Raw genomic sequence first — 22,474 nt, 5'->3', positions numbered from 1 at the left:
ATGTTTTCTCTGAATACTGTGTGGGTGCCTCATTTTCCCCTATGCAGTTCTTAAGTCTCTAGGTGGTGGGATAAGGGTGTATGATTGTTGCAGAGCCCTAAAGGGCCAGTGTGATGGTGTCTGCACAGAATGGCCAACATCCTGTCTCCTGGCAACTGATGGCCTGGGCCCCTCCTCTTCTGCAAGGTGCCAACGGAAGGTGTTGGAGAACAAAGAGATCAGGTGACTTCCTGGCCCGGGAAAGAGACAAAGGGAGAGGAGGGGCTTGAGAGTTTCAGTTTGGAGCTGGCTGGGAATATGGACGGGAGGCCAGACAGACCTCCTGGCCTCCTCTGGCCCCCCAAGATGGACCTGACTGAGGGGTCCTGTTCTCTGTACCTGCAAGACCTGTCTTGGACTGTGTTCCTCTCGTCTAATAAACCTTCTGTTTTCCCAGCCGGCTGAGAGTCACGGTGAATCGCAGGAAGCCGGGGGTGCAGGGCCCTGACTCCCCCTCACTCCATGACAAGGAGAAACTAAATGAATTCTTTGTGTCGGTCTTCACGGCGGAGCATGTGAGGGAGATTCCCACACCTGAGCCTTTCTTGTTAGGTGACAGATCTGAGGAACTGTCCCAGATTGAGGTGTCATTAGAGGAGGTTTTGGACCAAATTGATCAATTAAACAGCAATAAGTCACCAGGACCAGATGGTATCACCCAAGAGTCCTGAAGGAACTCAAATGTGAAATTGCAGAACTACTAACTGCGGTCCGTAACCTATCATTTAAATCAGCTTCTGTACCAGATGACTGGAGGATAACTAATGTGATGCCAATTTTTAAAAAGGGCTCCAGAGGTGATCCCAGCAATTACAGGCTGGTAAACCTAACTTCAGTACCGGGCAAACTGGTTGAAACTCTAGTAAAGAACAGAATTTTCAGATGTCGAAATGAATACGATTTGTTGGGGAAGAGTCAACATGGTTTTGTAAAGGGAAATCACGCCTCACCAATCTACTAGAATTCTTTGAGGGGGTCAAGAAGTACGTGGACAAGGGGGATCCAGTGGATATCGTGTATTTAGATTTTCAGAAAGCCTTTGACAAGGTCCCTCACCAAGGGCTCTTACGCAAAGTAAGCAGCCACGGGAGAAGAGGGAAGGTCCTCTTGTAACCCTTGTGGCTGGGCTTCTTCTCCACCTCGGTGGGTCCCGTGCTTCCTGCTAGCGGTGGGTCAGGATCGCGTCTCATCTCTCAGAGTTCCCCCCCCCTCTCTGTTTATAGTGGGCGGGGAAATTTGGTCTCCAAGCGGCCTTCTCGGCTCTGGGCCTGCCAGGCCCTCGTGGCTTCACTGGGGCTTCTGGTGGACATCCAGTGAGGGGAAAAAAGAGGTGGGGGGGGGCCCTCTACTCCGGGCCTCAACCCAGGGACCCTCCCAGTCGCAGCCTCATGCTGCCAGTTCCCAGAAAAGCTGCTAGAGTCCCTGGGTTACGTCACAGACTCACAGACCGTGCCCACTCTTGGCCCCATGCAGTCCGTGGGGGGTGCCCCTGTTAGTGCGACAGCTCTTCTCGGGGGTCCACTCTCTCTCGGGGTCAGGCCCCTCCACCTTCTGGAGCCGCACCTCTCTGAGCCTTAGCACACCTGTTTCTCACTGTGGGCCCCCTCAGGGAGTCCACTCGCTCTGGATCCCCCGGGCCTCCACCCCCGAAAGGGGTTGATGCCACCCTGTTCTCTAGACCGGAGCGACTCTCAGACAGCATAACACAGGAGGGTTTATTGAGAGTTGATCACAGCACAGGAAACTCTCAGGGCCTCAGGCCTAGCCTCCCTCAGCCCAGCACATCCCAGTCCCTCTGCATCCAGGTGGGCTCTGCCTGCTCCTCCTCTCCAGCCCAGAGCCCCTTGTTTCCCAGCTGGGCATCTGAGATCCCCGCCTCTGTCCATTGTCTTCTCTCCAGGTAAACAGGGTCGTAAACTGGGGCCTCCTCTCCCCTCTTCTGTCCTTTGGCTGGAACCAGCTGGTTAGGTCACTGGGTCCTCACTCTGCAGCCCATTGTCCTCCACTGGCCAGAACCGGCTGCATCTCCTAAGCTGGGCCTCCGGGTCACCAGGTCGCCAAGTCACCAGTCACTGGGGTATCCATCCTCCAGGCCATTGGCTGGGGCCCCAAGTTCTCTCTCCTGTCCTCTGCAAAAACAAACTCCTTCTCCCCTCCCCTCGTTAAACCAGTAACACCCTGGGACACTGAGTCCCACCCCCTCCGCATGCAAACCATTGAAACGCCACAGAAAACAAGAAAAACCCCCACTTCGTCACAGGTTACTTCCCCAGGTGGAGCCAGCAGCAACCAGGGCTGCGGTCAATATCTAGGGGTTCATTTTCAAGAATACGACACAGAACCAGCTCGAGCCCCCACCCAGTGACCTGCTGTGACAAAGTGGAGGGTTTATTCATCTTATGTTGCATGTGAGTCTTATTGTGTGTGCCTCAGTTTCCCAGTGTGCTGCACCAATACTTTGAGGGTGGGAACTTGGGGTATGATTTTGCTGAGGCCCGCAGGGCAGGTGAGGCTGCCCAGCGATTTGCACCTGTCTCACCTGAGACTCAGGAGAGGGGAAGTCCCGGGCGTCTGGCCCAGGACTCCCAAGATGGACTTGGCTGAAGGTCCCCCTCTCCTCTGCCTGGTCGCTCCTCTGCCTGGGAGGTGGGGGGCTAAGCCAGAGGAGCTGGAGCAGCTCCCTCCCCATCCCTGCTGGGGAGGCGGGGTCAGGGAGCTCTAGCACCGCCCCCCCAGCTCCCATTGGCCGGGGTTCCAATGAGAGTCCTGGGGGTCTGTCAGGGGGCGGGGGTGTGGTTAAGGGTCGGGGCAATCGGGGACAGGTAGGGGGTAGGGTCCTAGGAAGGCAGTTACAGTGGGGCGGGGGTCTCAGGAGGGGGCAGTCAGGGGACAAGGAGCAGGGGGGGGTTGGGGGTTCTGAGGGGGGCAGTCGGGGGCGGGAAGTAGGGGGGAGTGGATGGGGGCGGGGCTAAGAGGTCACATTTCTTTCAATATCGAATTTGGTTTCCCAGTTTCCTCGTGTGCTTTCTTATCTGGCCCTCTGGCCCCCTCGGCTGTTTTCATAACGTCTTTTGGCGGCTCACACTTGACGCATGACTCAGGCTTCACCGGCTGCCCTTTGATAAGAGAGGACGGGGAGGGATAGCTCAGTGGTTTGAGCATTGGCCTGCTAAACCCAGGATTGTGAGTTCAATCCTTGAGGGGGCCATTTAGGGATCTGGGGCAAAAATCTGTCTGGGGATTGGTCCTGCTTTAAGCAGGGGGTTGGACTTGATGACCTCCTGAGGTCCCTTCCAACCCTGATATTCTATGTATCCTGTCCAGCCTGAGGGTCGTGCTGAACCAACGGTGTCTTCTCGAATGCTCTGGCTGCGCAAAAGGACGTCCCTTCGGCGAGCGGGCTGAGATCCCCCCCGCTGCCCGGTTCTTCCAACGCCCGGGCTAGCTCCTGTGTGAATACGCCCCACGACAGAGCCGGGTCTGGAAGCTGATCGCAGCCAATTCGGGGACCCACGAAAAAAACATCGCCCCAAGGTTAGAGGAGTTTAGAGGGGCAGGGCCATGGGGGAAGGGGTGGGGCTGTGGGTGGACCAGGGACAGGGATGGGGCCAAATGGGGGGGGGTGCCCGCAGGCAGAAGTGGGGGGCGTCAGGCCACAGTGCTGGCCCCCCACTTGCTCCAGCCCAGGGGGGAGAGGGGAGAAAATGAATGCTCAAGACTGGAAACTTTGCGGCAAAAAGAACAAGAAAGCCCCAAAACACTATTGGCCAGAAACTAAACTAAAAAAAGACACAGTTCTGCCAAAAGTGAGTGTGTGGGTGTGGGTGTGGGTGTGGCTGTGGCGGTGGCGGTGGGGGTGGGGGTGTGCTTGGATGAGGGTTTGGGTGTGGGTGTGTGGGTGGAAACTCATAGCCCAAGGGCATTAGAGCGGGGAGGGGGCTGGGAGCCAGGACTCCTGGGTTTTCTCCCCAGCTCTGGGAGGGGAGTGGGGTGTAGTGTTCAGGTGGGATCCCCCTGCTCAAGTCTTGTCTCTCTAATGTTTTACTTTGTGACCCGGGAAAAACACAAAATCCCCCCTGATCCTAGTGACGGGTGGGTAGCTGAGTCCAAGTGACCTGTTAAACTGGGCGGGAGCCCACAACTGCTGGCATTTGGGGGGGGCGCCTTGCCCCCGGCTCCCTCCCTCCAGTGCCGGAGCAGCCCCCGCGGAGAGCTGCTCTGGATGGGGCGCAGCCGATGGGGTCCGGAGTCCGGCCCCTTAAAGGGTGACTCACACACACCTCCCCGCTGCCCTTTGCAGCTCTGAAACCACCGGGGGGACCTTTTCCGCTCTTCTGCAGCCCAGCCCTTTCCTTAGCTGTTTTGTTCGCTGCAGCTTTCTGGGCCGGGACATCCTGTTCCACTGTACAAACACGAGGGGGCTCCCCGGGAGGAGCTGGGAGGTGATTTTTCTCGCCGGATCGTGTCCCGCAGTCCCACGCGGGTAGGGAAATCTTAGCGGGGGGCACAGGCGAGGCCATGGGGGCCAGGGAGACAGGTCGTGGCGAGGCACGGGCAGGTGGGCTTGGTGGCCGGAAGAGGGAGAGGGGACGGGAGCCCTGGGTCTAAGGACCTGCATGGGGGACACCTCCCGGGTCCCAACGCGCCGGAGACGGGCCACATTCCCGTTGTAAATAGGCTGCAGTTTCCCCAGCCCTTGTACCGACCTCCCCAGTCAAGGGAATCCTATCCCAGGGTAGCCCCCCGACCTCCGACCCCCTGCCCCCCGGCCCTGCATTGGCTCCCGCCGCGAAACGCTAGATTTCCACCTGCCCAGCGAGGTGAACTCCCATTGCGGAGCCAAATCGACCCCTCATCTCCAGCTCCAAAGGCCAGGAGTCCTGGCTCCCAGCCCCCCCTGCTCTAACCCACCAGCCCCCACTCCCCTCCCAGAGCCAGGGAGAGAACCCAGGAGTCCTGGCTTCCAGCCCCCCCTGCTCTAACCCACCAGCCCCCACTCCTCTCCCAGAGCCGGGGAAAGAACCCAGGAGTCCTGGCTCCCAGCTCCCCTTGTTCTTACCATCAGCCCCCACTCCCCTCCCAGAGCCGGGGAGAGAACCCAGGAGTCCTGGCTTCCAGCCCCCCCTGCTCTAACCCACCAGCCCCCACTCCCCTCCCAGAGCCGGGGAAAGAACCCAGGAGTCCTGGCTCCCAGCCCCCCCCTCTAACCACTAGCCCCCACTCCCCTCCCAGAGCCAGGGAGAGAACCCAGGAGTCCTGGCTCCCAGCTACTCCCCTGCTCTAACCACTAGCCCCACTCCCCTCCCAGAGCTGGGGAGAAAACCCAGGAGTCCCGGCTCCCAGCCTGTGATATCCAGGAGGCCAGGGCAGAGGAGGGCACCCCAGGGAGGCCGTACCCGGTGGATTCCCCCATGGTGTGTGAATGTGTCTCACCTGCCCTGCTCCCCCCACAGCGAGCACCAGGATGGGCCCCCCAAGGATGCTGCGGAGATGGAGCCGGACGCTGGTCCTGGGTGTGAGCATCAGCTTCAGCATCTCTGTGCTGTGGAGGCTTCAGAGGTGAGTGAGTGGGGGACTGGGAGCCAGGACTCCTGGGTTCTCTCCCCAGCTCTGGGAGGGGAGTGGGGGCTGGTGGTTACAGCGGGGGGCTGGGAGCCAGGACTCACCTGTGTGTGTGTGGGGCGTCTGGTGAGTTACGCTCACAAGCCCTGTCAGCAAAGGCCACCCCGAAGTGGCGAGCCCCAATCCAGGCTTCTCCAGACAGGCCGGGGGAGACCCCATGAAAGTCAGAGCTGTGAGCTAGTCTGTGTGGGGTGCTGGTCACCTGGGGTCCCTGGCACCCTGTCCCTAGGAAATCTGTGCTCGACAGCCAGGCGCGCCGAGCCCCCAGAACAGGCTCTGCGGGACGTACCCCTTAACGCCGCCTTCGCCACTTGAAGACACTGCCCCGGAGAAATCGATCCCATCCTGGAACGGCCCCCCCCAACCGCCCGAGATAACCTGCTTCATTATGGAAATAACCCCCCATCAACCCCACACCCCTCGCTGCCACCTGCCACCCTCCGAAACCCACCCAGGGGATCATCAAACAATCCCAGCCCAAAACCCCTCTTCAGGCCTTCAGACCACCCTGCAGCTCCCCACAGCACCACCAGCTCACAGTGGGAAACGTAAACCTTCCCCCCTAGCCCCCCCCAGGCAGCCCATCGAAAGACAGGGGAAACTGAGGCATGGACCCATGACAGAAACTTCTCACTCCTCGCTCGGGTGTTTCGCGGGGATCCTGCTGCCTGGCCCGACGCAGGGTTTCTTGATTAGACCCAACCTTGACCGTGGGGGTTCGTCACGTTGCTGTGAATCCGGTGCCAGGGCTGGGCGCCCCAGGGGGCTGCTGGGGGGGGGTCATGCCGGAGCTAACCTGGGCGGGGGGCACGGGCTCTGTGGGGCAGGGGGCAGCGAGGCACCCGAGTCCCCGGGAAGCGGGACCAGCGGCATTAACCCCCCTCTCTCTGCCCCCTAGCCGGGTGTCCCAGCTCAAGATAGTGTTGGCGGCCGGCAAAGGAGCGAGGCGGGACCCCAAACATCCCTGCCGGCCCATGGACCAAAACAGGAGCCCCATGTGCGTGGGGTGGGCAGGGGGGAGGGGCTTTGAGGGCACTGGCCTCTGAGGGACCCACTGAGTTATGGGGGCATGGCAGGGAGTGGGATTCAGTGGCGCAGAAGGTGGGCAGGTGATGGGCTGTTGAGGGGCAGGGGGGATGTGGGGGGAGGGGAAGGAGGCAGGGGAGGGACATGGGGGAGGGGAAGGGGTGGTGTGGGGAGGGGGGAGAGGAAGGAGGCAATGGGAGGGATGTGGGGGAGGGGAAGGAGGCAGTGGGAGGAGGGATGTGAGGGGTGGGAGGAGGGATGTGAGGGAGAGAAGGGTATGGGGGCTGGGTGGGGTGTGGGGAGGGGAAGAGAAAGGGGTCAGTGAAGCAGTGAGGGGTCAGGGAAGGAGGTGCAGGAAGAGGAGGGGGAGGGGAGGAGCGGGGGCTCTGTGAGATGGGGAGGAGGCGGTGGGGGGAGGGGAGGAGCAGGGGCTCTGTGAGATGGAGGAAGACGGTGGGAGGGATGTGGGGGGAGGGGAAGGAGGCGGTGGTGGGAGGGGAGAGGCGGGGGCTCTGTGAGATGGGGAGGAGGCGGTGGGGGCAGAGGGTGCTGGGGGGGCCCTGTGGGGGGAGGTGATGGGGGTGGGGTGTGCTGGGGGGCCCCGTGCGGGGCGGCTCTCCTGGCCGTGTGTAACCCCCCTTCGCCTTTCCAGCCCTGAGGACCCAGTGATGGGGGCGGAGCAGTGTCAGGGGCTGCTGCAGAACTGGAGCGCAGGGACCCTCCCCGCCAGGTGAGTGGGGCCGGGCTAGGGTGACCAGATCGCAAGAGTGAAATATCAGGACACATTGGGCGAGCGGGGAGGGGAGAGGACGACAATGACAGACACAGGTGCACAGAGCCATGAGAGGGGGCCCTAGGAAGCTGCGAGAGGGGTTGCACGGCCCCTGCTGCAGCCCGCACCACAAGCCACAGGGCAAGGACACCTATTGAATTCAATGAGAATTTTGCATGTGAATTGATGTGCCTGCCTAGTTCTGAGATTATAAAGCCAGAAGGGATCCGGTGATCACCTGGTCTCACCGCCTGTATAGCACAGACATAGAACTTTCCCAAAATAATTCCTAGAGGATAGCTTTTAGAAAAAGCTTTTAGAAAAACACCACGACCCTTAGTATATTGTTAATCGTTAATTACTCTCACCGTTGAAAAGGTATGCCTTCTATCCAGTCTCAATTTGTCTAGCTGCAACTTCCAACCGTTGGCTCATGCTCTACCTTTCTCTGCTAGACTGAAGTGCCCATTAACAACTCTTTGTTCCCCATGTAGATACTTACAGTCTATAACCAAGTCACTTCTTAACCTTCTTTTTGTTAAACTAAATAGATTGAGGTCCTTGAGTCGATCACTATAAGGCAGGTTTTATAATCCTTTAATCAGTTTTGTGACTTTTCTCTGATCACTCTCCAATTTATCAATATCCTTCTTAAATTGTGAACACCAGAACTGGACCCAGTATTCCAGCAGTGGTTGCACCAGTGCCAAATACAGAGATAAAATAACCTCTCCACTCCTGCTTGAGATTCCCCTATTTAGGCATCTGGTCACCCGATTTCTGTATGCATTTCCCCAGTTTTTTTTGTAAAAATCAAAACTGAACTGCCCCAGAAATTCTGGCATGTAGAATCATCATGAAACTCGCATGGCTCCAACCCTGCCGATGAACCTTTAGATCCACTGCCCAGACTTCTGCCACTTGAGTTACTGGAGTAAGTGATGGCAGAGGCAGTAGGTTGTCATCCTATATGTGATAGATCAGCTCTATAGGGGGATGAGACACTTTTTTTGCCACTGGGTTTCACAGATATCTGCTGACAGAAGAGGAACTGTGAAACTCAGGAATCCTGGGTCTATTTCAGGCTCCTGAATGGAGTGGTCTCTAGTAGTCAAAGACCCTTCTTCCCATCCCCTCCAATCTATGTCTATCCTATTGCTGTCTAACCTGCCCCAGCTCCTCATCTGATTTCAATGCCCCCCACCACCGCTCTGGATTCCTTGTCCCAGTTTCCTGGTCCTGTCTCACTCTCCTCTCTCTCCGCCCCCATCCCTCAGATGGGATGTTCGTTCCAGACTGGCAAAATTATAAGGCTTCCCAACCTTTCAACACTTCCCATTCTAAATTTTTGGTTGCTTAACTATAGGCTAGCTCTGCCTACAACAAAGCATATTCAGAACCTCTGATTAAAGGGATTATAAGTGTAGCAACCTCCATCATAGCTAGTCACCAAAGATTGAACCCGAGCCATCCAGACTTAGAAGCATGAGCTTCTACTACTTGAGTTCAAGATATAACTCCCTTAGCTGTTAGCTATACAGTTATCCTCTAAAAATCCACCAGAGGAGGGCACAAAACACAGGTTGGACAGTGAATTACAAAAGTGCCAAATATTATTATTAGACCTGCAATACTTTTCACAATGAACATCAGCGGGGGATAAACTGGGAGTTTAAGAATATTTGGAAAACAATTTTAGAATAACATTCAGTGCTGTGGTTTAAAAGAAAAAAAACCTGTTAAACTCATAACTTAGCAGTATTCAGTGTTTGAAAAAAACCAACTTCTAGGAGCTATGGGATACAAGTTAAGAATGTTGAAACAGGAAGATGTTATGCTTAGTTACCACTTGGGCAAGGCGGCGTGCTATGTAATACTTGCAAGATTTCACGGTAATGTTTTACAATATATAGCAGCGCAATGCTGATTCCATTGATATTGTTGAGCAATTCAGGCTGATTTTATTTCAGCCCACATCTTAATAGTTTTGAATATTATAGATCACAATTTTCAGCTCAGTTGGTCTGAACATGCAGAGCTTTAAAACTGCTATGCTCCAAACTGTATATTAACTACAATTTTATAAACCTGCATGTCAGAGAACTGTGTGCCACTACTACTAGACAGGTTTCAGAGTAGCAGCCGTGTTAGTCTGTATCCGCAAAAAGAAGAACAGGAGTACTTGTGGCACCTTAGAGACTAACAAATTTATTAGAGCATAAGCTTTCGTGGACTACAGCCCACTTCTTCGGATGCATATAGAATGGAACATATAATGAGGAGATATATATACACACATACAGAGAGCATAAACAGGTGGGAGTTGTCTTACCAACTCTGAGAGGCCAATTAATTAAGAGAAAAAAAACTTTTGAAGTGATAATCAAGATAGCCCAGTACAGACAGTTTGATAAGAAGTGTGAGCATACTTACAAGGGGAGATAGAGTCAATGTTTGTAATGGCTCAGCCATTCCCAGTCCTTATTCAAACCGGAGTTGATTGTGTCTAGTTTGCATATCAATTCTAGCTCTGCAGTCTCTCTTTGGAGTCTGTTTTTGAAGTTTTTCTGTTGTAATATAGCCACCCGCAGGTCTGTCACTGAATGACCAGACAGGTTAAAGTGTTCTCCCACTGGTTTTTGAGTATTTTGATTCCTGATGTCAGATTTGTGTCCATTAATTCTTTTGCGTAGAGACTGTCCGGTTTGGCCAATGTACATGGCAGAGGGGCATTGCTGGCACATGATGGCATATATCACATTGGTAGATGTGCAGGTGAACGAGCCCCTGATGGTATGGCTGATGTGATTAGGTCCTATATACCTTCAAGTCAGCGGCACTGCTATGGGTACCCGCATGGCCCCACAATATGCCAACATTTTTATGGCTGACTTAGAACAACGCTTCCTTAGCTCTCGTCCCCTAACGCCCCTACTCTACTTGCGCTACATTGATGACATCTTCATCATCTGGACCCATGGAAAAGAAGCCCTTGAGGAATTTCACCATGATTTCAATAATTTCCATCCCACCATCAACCTCAGCCTAGATCAATCCACACAAGCGGTCCATTTCCTGGACACTACTGTGCTAATAAGCGATGGTCACATCAATACCACCCTATACCGGAAACCTACTGACCGCTACACTTACCTACATGCCTCCAGCTTCCATCCAGGACACACCACATGATCCATTGTCTACAGCCAAGCTCTAAGATATAACCGCATTTGCTCCAATCCCTCGGATAGAGACAAGCACCTACAAGATCTCTATCAAGCATTCTTAAAACTACAATACCCACCTGCTGAAGTGAAAAAACAGATTGACAGAGCCAGACGAGTACCCAGAAGTCACCTCCTACAAGACAGGCCCAACAAAGAAAATAACAGAACACCACTAGCTGTCACCTTCAGCCCCCAACTAAAACCTCTCCAGTGCATCATCAGAGATCTACAACCTATCCTGAAAGATGATCCTTTACTCTCACAGATCTTGGGAGACAGACCTGTCCTCGCTTACAGACAACCCCCCAACCTAAAGCAAATACTCACCAGCAACCACACATCACTGAACAAAACCACTAACCCAGGAACCTATCCTTGTAACAAACCCCGATGCCAACTCTGTCCACATATCTATTCAAGTGACATCATCATAGGACCTAATCACATCAGCCATACCATCAGGGGCTCGTTCACCTGCACATCTACCAATGTGATATATGCCATCATGTGCCAGCAATGCCCCTCTGCCATGTACATTGGCCAAACCGGACAGTCTCTACGCAAAAGAATTAATGGACACAAATCTGACATCAGGAATCAAAATACTCAAAAACCAGTGGGAGAACACTTTAACCTGTCTGGTCATTCAGTGACAGACCTGCGGGTGGCTATATTACAACAGAAAAACTTCAAAAACAGACTCCAAAGAGAGACTGCTGAGCTGGAATTGATATGCAAACTAGACACAATCAACTCCGGTTTGAATAAGGACTGGGAATGGCTGAGCCATTACAAACATTGACTCTATCTCCCCTTGTAAGTACTCTCACACTTCTTATCAAACTGTCTGTACTGGGCTAGCTTGATTATCACTTCAAAAGTTTTTTTTCTCTTAATTAATTGGCCTCTCAGAGTTGGTAAGACAACTCCCACCTGTTTATGCTCTCTGTATGTGTGTATATATATCTCCTCAATATATGTTCCATTCTATATGCATCCGAAGAAGTGGGCTGTAGTCCATGAAAGCTTATGCTCTAATAAATTGGTTAGTCTCTAAGGTGCCACAAGTACTCCTGTTCTTCTTTTTACTACTAGACAGTGGCACAAGGGAATTCAGTGTGAATCACAGAAATGTAGGACTGGAAGGGACATCAACAGGTCATCTAGTCAAACCCCTGCACTGAGGCAGGACTGAGTAATAACAACTAGACCATCCTTGACAGGTGTTTGTCTAACCTCTTAAAAAACTCCAATGACTGCTATTCCATAACCTCTCTAGATAATTTGTCCAGTGCTTAATTACCTTTACAGTTAGCAGGTTTTTCCTAATGTCTAAACTAAATCTCCCTTGCTACAATTTAAGCCCATTGCTTCTTTTTCCTGCATGTCCTGAGTGGGACGGGGGTGGGTCCAGGCAGTGGGATTGGGGGGAGGGAGGTCGAGGGAATCGGTGGGTGTGTGGGGATGGACTGGGGGAAGCAGGGTGGAGGTACTGAGAGGGACAGGACTGAGATGGGGGGTGTAGGGTGGGGCTGAGGGGAGCATGAATGGGACAAGGTAGAGAGAGCTGTGTAGAGTGGGGCGGGGGAGACAATGGGACTGGGCTGCGGAGGGTTGGGGGATTGGGGAGAGGGACAGGGTCTGGAGGGGATGAGACAGAGGGGAGCAGGACTGGAATGGGGGGAAGTTGAGGGGGTGGGACAGCAGAGGGAGCGATGGGGGTGGGATGACGGGGGAGGCTGAAGAGAGATTTGGGGTAAGGCAAGGCTGAGGGCAGTGGGTTGGGGGGAGCAGGGGGTCTGGGGGAGGCTGTTGGAATGGGGGCAGGGACTGAGGGCAGTGGGTTCGGGGTGGGAGGTACAGGGGGGACTGAGGGGGAGGCTGAGGGAACAGGGTCAGGGTGGGGGCTGAGGGCAGTGGGTTGGGTCTACACTGGCCCCTCTCAGCATTGCTGTGCCGGGTGGCAGACCTGCGCCAGCGCTACCCTGGCGATGGAAGAGTCCTCAGTGGAAATGCAGACTTCATGACACAGACCCTCCTCGTCACTTCAAACCTGATGCTGCTCTGGTCAGTCGCTAGGCGCTTGTCACTTTGAAACCCATGCAGGGTATCTGGCTCTTTTTCAGTTCTCAGGTTAAGAAAAGCCTCTGCATTTTGTGAGGGCTTCAGCATTCACATTCCTACTTCACAAACTGTCTGCCTGACACATTGCTCCCAGGGCATTCATCTTTATTCATTATCGGCAGGTCCATCAGATTAACGAGCAACACAGGGGGAAGCAACACAATGGTGTCAAGGATTTTTAATTTTTCAAACCACTTTGGCCTCAACAGGGATAACAGCAAATCTGGACAGAGCAGATGGGTGTCAGGATGGGTTTGGATATTTATTTATTTATTTATTTAAGTGAAAATGTTTGGGTCTGAGCAAAGGCTGCAAACTTCCCTTTGGAAAGGGGCTAATGACAGCCTGGAATCTGGGACAGATTTCCACATCCATGCAGGGTGAGATGATCGGGGGAAGGGGAGGGACTGTGCGGGAGGCAGAGGGAACAGGGTTGGGGGGCTGAGGGCAGTGGATTGAGGGTGGGGGACACAGGGGAGACTGCGGGGGAGGCTGAGGGAACAGGGGTAGGGACTGAGGGCAGTGGATTGAGGGTGGGGTCACAGCGGGGACACTGCAGGGGAGGCTGAGGGAACAGGATCAGGGTGGGGGCTGAGGGCAGTGGGTCTGAGGGGAGCCCCCCCAGAGGGACCTGCCAGGGGGCCAGGTGAGCCCAGCAGTGCTTACCTGGAGCGGCTCCCAGGAAGCATCCAGCGGGCAGGTCCCTCCCAGTCCCTCTGGCCCCTTCCTAGGGTCAGGTCGAGGGGAGGGGGGCGGGGGGGCTCTCTGCCCGGCACCCGCTGCCGGAGTCTACAAGCCCCGCCCCGCTGCAACACGCAGGGGAGCGAGACCTCCTCGCTGTCTCTCTGCGTGCCCCGGGCAGGGCTGCGCTCTGTGGGCTCCTGCCGGCCAGGCGGGGGGCCCCGTGGGCTGGCTCCGCCGCCCCGGGAGCTCAGCTGCGCACTGCCCCAGGGCCCAGGGAGGAAAGGTGAGTGGCGCCGGCGGGGCCGGCTTGCCACGGTCCCCCTCATATAGGGTGACCAGACGTCCCGACCAATGTAAGGTTGGGACGCGGGACAAGTCCCCTAAAATCGGGACTGTCCCGATAATACCAGGACGTCTGGTCACCCTAGGCCGGGCACGTCTCGCAGTTTCGTGGCAGCCCCTCCAAACCCCCCACACCGGCGCTGGGGCCTGGTGGTAGATTTCACCCAGCTGGTCCCTGTCCTGGTCTCACCACGGAGCCCCCCCGAGACACTCCCCAGCCAGACACACCGGACCTAGAGATCACTGGTCCCTTACACCAAAAATCACCCCGCATCCAGCCCCCAGAGCCCGGGCACGGTCCCCAGATCGGCTGGACCCCCAGAGACGACACCGAACACAAGCCCCGTAGCCGATCCCGGAGTAAACGGTGTAAAGCTTCGTTCACTAGCCAGGGGACGATCTGGAGCGCTGACCAGCCGTGTCCCCTCAGGTCTCCGACCCAGGGTGCTGTTCGCACTGCTTTGCTGGGAGACCAGCCGCTCCTGAATCGCCCTGCAGAGCAACCAGCACACTCCTCGTCTCAGATGTGCCCCGGAAACGTGCCTTGTCCTGCCCGGCCCTCTCCTGGGGAACATGAGCTCGAACGCGGCCTGTCGTTTATTAACAGAAAACGAGGTGCGCCGATCTGCTTATCTCAAACAGAGCTCATCCCCACACAGCTCAATCCAAACACACCAGGTTTGATCAAATACATTTATTAACTGCAGCAGACTGATTTTAAGTGACTATAAATATTGAGCCATAAAAGTCAGAATCGGTTTCAAGAAAATGAAAGTCACCCATAACTAACGTAACAAGCGGAGTGAATTTGAAGCCAAGGTCTCTCTGAATCTCTTTCCGTCGGGACGTCTCCCGCAGTCCCAACGCTGCTTCCTCGGTTCTTCAGGTGTTGTGGATGCCGGAAAGGAGAAAGAAACGGAGACATCTGTTCTTTCTCACAGTCCCTGCTTTTCTTTGGCACTCATGTTCAGGAGACATCAAGTCTGTGTGGATGGGAATTCCCAGCTGTTCCTTAGTCAAGATGTTGATTTTTCATGCAGACCCTCTTTCAACGGGGATGGTCCATTTGACACCTGGCTGAAGCGTTGGCTAGACTTTCATCTCTAGGGAACTGGTTGGTGGCTGGAGTATGTCTTAGTAATGCCATATAGAGGAATCCTGTAACTTTACATGCAATGTCGCCACCTATATTTTACCAGGACAATAATGATCAGCAAATTATGAGTTTTCAAAGGATACCTCTCAAGGCATTCTTTGTACAAAACTTATCATAGTCCTGCGAAAGGGGGTGAATATAGGGGTACAAAACTGGCACAAGGACAAAGAAATCAGACAGTTATATGCAGGTGAAAGCCAGCAAACATCTACACACCAGCTAAATACGAAGAGTGACCGAGTTGCAGTGATCTGTCGGTTCAAAGTGTCTTTCAGGGTAGGCCTGGGAGGCAGCTCCTGGGGATCTCTGGCTGCCATTCAGAGTCTCTGCCCCCTCTGAGTTCAAAGAGCCTAGAAGATGGGAAATTTCCAGTGGTTTTGGTCAGCTTCCAAGCCCACGGGACGAGCCTCCTGCCACGTAGCGTTTCCCAGGTGTGACCGGCCATTGACAAGTCCTGTGTGTTGCGATGATCCCGCACAGCCCAGCTGATTTCATTAATTGTCAGCGTGGGCCGGAGCTGGCAGCGGGGGGTGGTCGGTAGTGGGGGGCCAGAGGGCCCCTTGGAGGGCGCAGTGAAGGAGGAAGGGGGGCAGATCAGTGACTCTCTGTGTCTCCGTCCCAGGCTGGACCAGGGCTGGATCTTGAGGCAGCTGAAGCTGGTGCACAGCTGCCCCTGGGCGCATAATGCCAGCGCCCTGGGCCAGTACAGGTACCCTCCACCCCCAGTGCCCTGCCCCCCTGCTTCCTCTCCCCCCTACCCCTCTGCCCCCTCTCTCCCCCAATGCTGCCCCAAATACCTCCTTCTCTACCCCTCCATGCCCTCCCCCCAGCCCCCCTTGCCCTCTGCCCTCTGCTGTCTCTGACTACCCACCCAGCTGCCCCTCACCCCTCTCCCCCGCACAGGGAACAGCTGGGCAGCTGCTGTAACGCTTCAGCTGACCTGGTGCTGACCCAGAACAACACCCAGCTGGGATCCCAGATCGTCTACGACGCTCAGCGGAACAAGAAGCATCCAGTGAAGGAGGAGCTGCTGGAGATGCTGCCGCAGGTAGGGGGCGCTGGGCCGTGGGGGCAGCGGGGGCTCAGCTCCGGGCGCTCCACCCCAGAGCTAGCTGCATCTCAGCACCGGGTGAGGGGTACTTTATAAACAGCCCCCCACACCCCACCCCAGAGTTGGCTGCATCTCAGCATGGTCGGTGGGTGCTGACCCAGGTCCCCTCCCCCGCAGGTCTCCCCGTTTCAGGGCGCCCCCTACGAGTGCTGTGCCGTGGTGGGGAATGGGGGGATCCTTCATAACAGTGGCTGTGGCCCCGAGATCGACCGCGCCCAGTTCGTCATCAGGTAATGCCGGCCGGGGAGGGGGAAAAGGGTAGAGAAGCGGGGGCAGTGCGGGTGTAGGGTGGGGGAATGAGGGCATGGGGGCAGGGAGAGTGAGGTGCAGTGTGGGGCTCAGGGAGAGTGGGGTGCAGGGGGAGTTTAGGGTGAGTGGGGTGCAGGGGGGGCTTAGGAGGAGTGGGGTGCAGGAGGGTTCAGGGCGAGTGGAGTGCAGTGGGGGTTCAGGGAGATTGGGGTGCCAAGTGGGGGGGTAGCGGTGCAGGGCAGGGGGTCACCGGTTGAGGCGAGGGGGCCGTGACCCATTTAAAAGGCCAGGGTGGGGGGAGCAGTATCAGGGGAGGGCGGCGTGGGCGGACGGTGACCCGGCCGTTGGGGGAAGGTAGCCACTGGCCCCTCCCCTTGTGCCCAAGCATCCGCCCCCCACCTGCCCTCCCCTTCTGCTCCCCTCCCCCGCAGGAGCCCAGAGCACCCCCACCCTGGCCCCTGGCTAAGGCAGAGCTCTGGGAACGAAGGAAGGGGGCGTGGCCTGGGGCAGAATGTGGGCGGGGCCAGGCGAGGCTGTTTCGGAGGCACCGCCTACCCCTGCCTATGATACCCGCCGCCCATGGAGGGTGGTAAAGACCTGGGACCCCCATGGGGTGGGGGGCACTGGGCTCCCCCGGCTGCCCCCAGCTCACACTGCCTCCCCCCCCAGGTTCAACCTGGCCCCCATGGACAATGCTGACGACGTGGGCACCAAATCGAGCGTCATCACCATGAACCCCAGCATCCTGCACGCCCGGTACCGGGGAGATGGACCGTGGTGGGAGGGGCGCCCTGATGGGAACATGTGGGGGGGTGTGGATTGGATCAGAACTGGTGGGGGGGGAAGCTGGATTGAGACCAGCAGGGGGAGGGACGGGTCGTATTGAGGCCCATGGGGGAGCCGGGATCAGAACTGGGGGGATGGAGGAGCGAGCCCGGATAGACACCCCCGGGGGGAGGGGGTAACCCAGTTCACAGTGTGGGAGGGGGGTACAGGGGCTCTCCAGTCAGCCATAGGGTCACTGGGGGATCAGGGTCAGAGAAGTCCCAGCCCCAGCCCCCCAGCTCTCCGGTCGGCCATAGGGTCACTGGGGGATCAGGGCAGAGGAGACCCAGCCCCCAGCTCTCCAGTCGGCCATAGGGTCACCGGGGGATCGGGGGTCAGAGAAGGCCAAGGCCCAGTCCCAGCCCCCAGCTCTCCAGTCGGCCATAGGGTCACTGGGGGATTGGGGTCAGAGGAGGCCCAGCCCCCCAGCTCTCCAGTCGGCCATAGGGTCACCGGGGGATCGGGGGTCAGAGAAGGCCAAGGCCCAGTCCCAGCCCCCAGCTCTCCAGTCGGCCATAGGGTCACTGGGGGATTGGGGTCAGAGGAGGCCCAGCGCCCCAGCTCTCCAGTCGGCCATAGGGTCACTGGGGGATTGGGGTCAGAGGAGGCCCAGCCCCCCAGCTCTCCAGTCCGCCATAGGGTCACCGGGGGATCGGGGGTCAGAGGAGGCCCAGCTCTCCAGTCTGCCATAGGGTCACCGGGGGATCGGGGGTCAGAGAAGTCCCAGCCCCCCAGCTCTCCAGTCGGCCATAGGGTCACCGAGGGATCGGGGCAGAGGAGACTGAGCGATGGGACAGCCGTGGGAGGGAACGGGACTGGCGCTGGGGGACGGGCTGTGCCAGGACAACGTCTGACGGGCGTCTTTCCCTGCCCGCAGGTTCAGGGGTCTGAGCCGCTGGCGCCGACCTTTCGCAGAGGTGGTGGGTGCCTATGGGGCCCCGCTGCTCCTCATCCCGGCCTTCAGCTTCGTCGGCCAGAGCACAGTCTCATTCCAGGCACTCTACACCCTGGAGGACTTCGGCTCCCCAGCCCGCGCCGTCTTCATGAACCCCGAGTACCTGGCACGGCTGGACGGGCACTGGCGTCCCCGTGGCCTGCGCGTCAACCGCCTCTCCTCGGGCTTCATGCTGGTGAGCGCCGCCCTGGAGCTGTGCCAGCACCTCACCCTCTACGGCTTCTGGCCCTTCCCCACCGACCCCGAGGGGCGGCCCCTTCTCCACCACTACTACGACAACCAGCCCCCCAAGCCAGGCGTTCATGCCATGCCCGACGAGTTCACCCGCTACGTGGGCATGCACATGCAGGGCGCGCTGCGGCTGCATCTGGGGCGCTGCTGGTAAGGAGCTTAGCAGCGAACGCTGGAAGGAATGAGGTGGCCCGGCACCACCATTGCAGGCAGGGCTTGAAGGAAGAAATGAAGGATGGCCTGGCCCGGGTAGAGCCACTCTCCGCCCTAGACGCCCTGATCCAGCCAGGCCTCAGCATCGACGATCGCCTGGCCCACCGCCAACCAGAAAGTCAGGCCAGTGTTTGACCCGCACCGGAGTCAACCCAGCCGTAGAGATGCAGAAAAGAGCTGGCAATGAGTCTTCGACGTCTGCCTATATTGGGGAGATGCTCACGACGTCCATTAAGACCCGTGTCCTGCCCCGGTTGGGAACCCCCTTGGGCCGACCCGTACCCCAGCCAAGGTCGGGCCGTGAGCCGCCCGCTTCCTCTTTGCTTATCACTTCCCACCGTGCCCAAAGTGGAGCTGGTGGACTCAGGGGCCTCTGAGAACTTCCTGGACCTCGACGTTGCTTGGACCCCGTAATGTTCCCACTCCGCGTAAGCGCATCCCCGCCTCGGTGGAATCCCTTTCCCCAGACCCAGTTACCATATAAATGCCACCCCCCGTGGCTGTGACCCCGCTCCAGGGCCCCCGGGAGGCATCGCTATTTGGACTAATCTGCACCCCGCCAATTCCCCGTCATCCTCGGCGTTCCTTGGTGGGTCGGCCAGGCCCATGCATCCAAGGGGGACCAGGTCTGGCGGCTGACTTCAAAGGTAGATACCACCCTGTCCCTCGCCCCTCCATCCACGCTGGGTGTTCTGGAGAAATACCGAGACTGTGCTGATGTCTGACAAAAGGAAATAGAGGTCTTGCAGCCGGTTGTGATTGATCCATCAACCTGTAGCGCCCAGGACCCATGTTCCCTATAGCCGTATCTCCTCCCTCTTGGGACACATGAGGAATACCTTGGTGAGAGTGTAGAGAAGGGGTTAATTCTTCCTTCTACCTCGCCGGGGCGGGCGTTTTTGTGACTAAACATGATGGGTTGATCTCTGGACTTTGAATGGAGGGACCATTTGAAACGGCCGCCCGTCACTGATATGAGCGACGGTTTGGCATCTCCGTTCTGCGTCAGGAACGCAGCCGGAAGAGCATCGCTCGGACCCCACTAGCTGAAGCAAGAGGGAGATCGGAATTAAACGTATTTAAACGAATAAACCCGGGAGTGGTGAGACAGGGAATCATAACGTTAAGAGGCGTAAATCATTGTCCGTAGTTGAATCGTTCAGAAAGGCCGTTTTTAGCAGTTTACAGCCGGGGGTAACAAGATGGCAGTCGCCGGGAAATGAAAACGATGGTCTTGGAGCGATTCGGCCAATTGCAAATAGGCGGATGAGGTGAGAGAAGGGTCACTCCAAAACTCGAAGGGTCATGCTCAACTGACCCCCTCCCAAGTCTTCAATCAGGTCCAGCTTCGATTGACAGGTGAGTTTAAAAGCTAGGATTGGTTCCTAAGAACAGACCAATCAGGGAAGGCTTAAGATGACTGGTGGATCAGTATGTTAATGATGAGGATTGAAGAAAGAACCAATCAGAATAGGGTAAACATCTGGATATAAGGCAGGGAGGCGAGCAGCTGACTGGCGTTAGTCAGAGTGGGTGCCTTGAGTCTGAAGGGAGCCACTTACTCATGAACCTTTTGGGGAGACTTCACTTGGCAAGAGCATTTCTTCAACTGGACCTTTGTGGAGACAACGGTCTGGTTCGTGTCAGGGAAGGTGACATATGAGCCCGGATAGAAACCCGCGTGGGGAGGGGGTAACCCAGTTCAGAGTGTTGGAAGGGGTACAGGGGCTCCAAAGAGGCACCAAGGGATGGGGGTCAGAGGAGGCCCAGCCCCCCAGCTCTCTGATTGTCCATAGGGTCTTTGTAACTCTACCAGTATGCCTGGGACTTCACTATCCTGAACAGTTTTGTATCATCTACAGATGTTGCCACCTCACTGTTTACCCCTTTTTCCAGATCATTTACGAGTATGTTGAACACAACTGGTCCCAGTACCGACCCCCGGGGGACACCATGATTTACCTCTCTCCAGTCTGAAAACCAACCATTTATTCCTACCCTGTTTCCTATATTTTAACTGGAGTGCCTGGCAGAGCCTTCGGGATCATCTAACGATCCTTAATTTAATTTAATGACAAGCCTTGTGATCTTAATCACCCTGCCTCTGGTTATAAACAAACTCCCTGCCCCTTGGGGGTGGAAGCTAGCAGCAACACAGGACTTATCACTGTAGCCTATAGGATTACCCTGTTTGCTTGCACAGATATCTCTTATAGTTTAATATAAATCGATAAACCTATTACAATAAACCAAACACTTACAGTAAGTTTGGCTGTAACGCAAGGGACCTACAGGCCAGATCCGGGATGTTGAGGTAAGACAAATTTAGCGCATCTATGTCTGGGACCTTCCACCTAGAGAGATAGATAATGGGAGAATGGCATAGGGGCGTTCCAAATCTACACCCACAAACTTAACAGGTACCACCAGGGAAGAACCGGAAAACCAAAATAACAGATGTGTGTGTGTGAGACATTGCACTCCGTATGATTTTATAAAAATATGCTAATGGGTGAATATGATGTAACTGGAATATGCTTCATGCAAAAGGTCTCTTGTAAGGTATCATTACAAAGCTTATAATCTACTGAGTGTGATCATCCTATTTGTATAAATTTACCACTCTTGTATCTGGGACTAGAAGTATGAAATATAACTCTGAGGACCTATTGTCATTATGCAAAGTGGGGGCCATTAATGGTGGTTTGGAATTTTGAGGACTCCCATTAACCAGGACCATTGTCTGCAGATGGCTGTGTTTACCTATAAGTCTTCCTGTATATGTGTGTGCTGGCAAGTGGGCAATGAAGATTGCAGTGACATGTGATCATGTCACCTGAACTGGAATCCATCTTTAACCCGGTGCTTTTCCAGTGAGAAGGGGGGTGAGAACCCAGAGGGACAAAGGGTTCCTGCCTTATGCAAAAGATATATAAAGGGGTGGAACAGAACACCTGAGCTGGAACAAGGGCTGTACCAGGGGAAAGGATTGTGCCCAGACTAGGAAGGTGTCCAGTCTGAGGAAAAAACTTACTGAAGCATCTCTGAGGGTGAGATTATCTGTATTCAGTTTGATTAGACGTAGATTTGCGCGTTTTGTTTTATTTTGCTTGGTAATTCACTTTGTTCTGCCTGCTATTACTTGGAACCACTTAAATCCTACTTTCTGTATTTAACAAAATCACTTTTTACTTATTAATTAACTCAGAGGATGTGTTAATACCTGGAGGGGCAAACAGCTGGGCATATCTCTCTATCAGTGGTACAGAGGGTGAACAATCTAGGAGTTTACCCTGCATAAGCTTTATACAGGGTAAAATGGATTTATTTGGGGTTTGGACCCCACTGGGAGTTGGGCGTCTGAGTGTTAAAGACAGGAATACTTCTGTGAGCTGCTTTCAATTAAGCCTACAGCTGTTAGGGGACCTGGTTCAGACCTGGGTCTGGGTTTGCGGCAGGCTAGCGGGTCTGGCTCAAACCGGGCAGGGTACTGAAGTCCCGAGCTGGCAGGAAAGCAGGGGCAGAAGTAGTCCGGGCACATCCGTTGGCAGCTCCCAAGAGGGTTTCTGTGATCCAACCCGTGCCAGTGTGTATGATCGAATGTCATTAATATGTCTGTACACGTCACACACCAGCCTATGGAGTAAGCCGACCCTACTGTTTTTGTGGGTGAGGGATGAGGTTTGGGCAGAGGAGGAAGGATTTCCAGCCCCTGTGCCCTATAAATGTGGTGACCCACCTCGCTAAGAGACTAGACCAGACGACTAATAGGCGGTACTTTGTTTTTCTTCACCTTTCTACGTGCCGAGGGGACGAGGCTAAGCTTGGGTTCCCTGAGTGTTTGTCCTTAGTTTTGTGTATTAGGTTTTGATTTTAAGTTGAAGGGAGTTAAGTAAAC

General features: G+C 55.5%; 1 protein-coding gene across 2 annotated transcripts; it reads left to right on the top strand.

Moving 5' to 3' along the window:
• The first annotated feature begins 3,185 nt into the window (after window positions 1–3,185).
• LOC128823062 (alpha-2,8-sialyltransferase 8E-like) lies at window positions 3,186–21,508 on the top strand. Of its 2 annotated transcripts, XM_054005131.1 has the most exons (9): window positions 3,186–3,573; window positions 5,493–5,598; window positions 6,560–6,658; window positions 7,340–7,417; window positions 15,615–15,701; window positions 15,896–16,040; window positions 16,221–16,333; window positions 17,022–17,108; window positions 18,055–18,531. In XM_054005131.1, the coding sequence occupies exons 2-9, from the start codon at window positions 5,504–5,506 to the stop codon at window positions 18,515–18,517; spliced, it is 1,167 nt and encodes a 388-aa protein (XP_053861106.1). In that variant the 5' UTR covers window positions 3,186–3,573; window positions 5,493–5,503; the 3' UTR covers window positions 18,518–18,531. The 2 variants fall into 2 exon arrangements, with proteins under 2 accessions (XP_053861106.1, XP_053861107.1); XM_054005132.1 differs by lacking the exon at window positions 6,560–6,658 and having other exon boundaries at window positions 18,055–21,508.
• The last annotated feature ends 966 nt before the right edge of the window (window positions 21,509–22,474 follow it).

Source organism: Malaclemys terrapin, chromosome 15, assembly GCF_027887155.1.
Source record: "Malaclemys terrapin pileata isolate rMalTer1 chromosome 15, rMalTer1.hap1, whole genome shotgun sequence".
Lineage (NCBI taxonomy): Eukaryota > Metazoa > Chordata > Testudines > Emydidae > Malaclemys > Malaclemys terrapin.
This window is presented reverse-complemented; position numbering and strand designations above follow the sequence as displayed.

What these genes read in the sequence shown, in the direction of transcription:
- LOC128823062 (XM_054005131.1), top strand. Translation starts at nt 5,504, where the DNA reads ATGGGCCCCCCAAGGATGCTGCGGAGATGGAGCCGGACGCTGGTCCTG. An exon ending in AGCGCCCTGGGCCAGTACAG is followed by an intron (nt 15,702 to 15,895) that starts GTACCCTCCACC and finishes TCCCCCGCACAG; the next exon opens with GGAACAGCTGGGCAGCTGCT. An exon ending in CCCAGCATCCTGCACGCCCG is followed by an intron (nt 17,109 to 18,054) that starts GTACCGGGGAGA and finishes CCCTGCCCGCAG; the next exon opens with GTTCAGGGGTCTGAGCCGCT.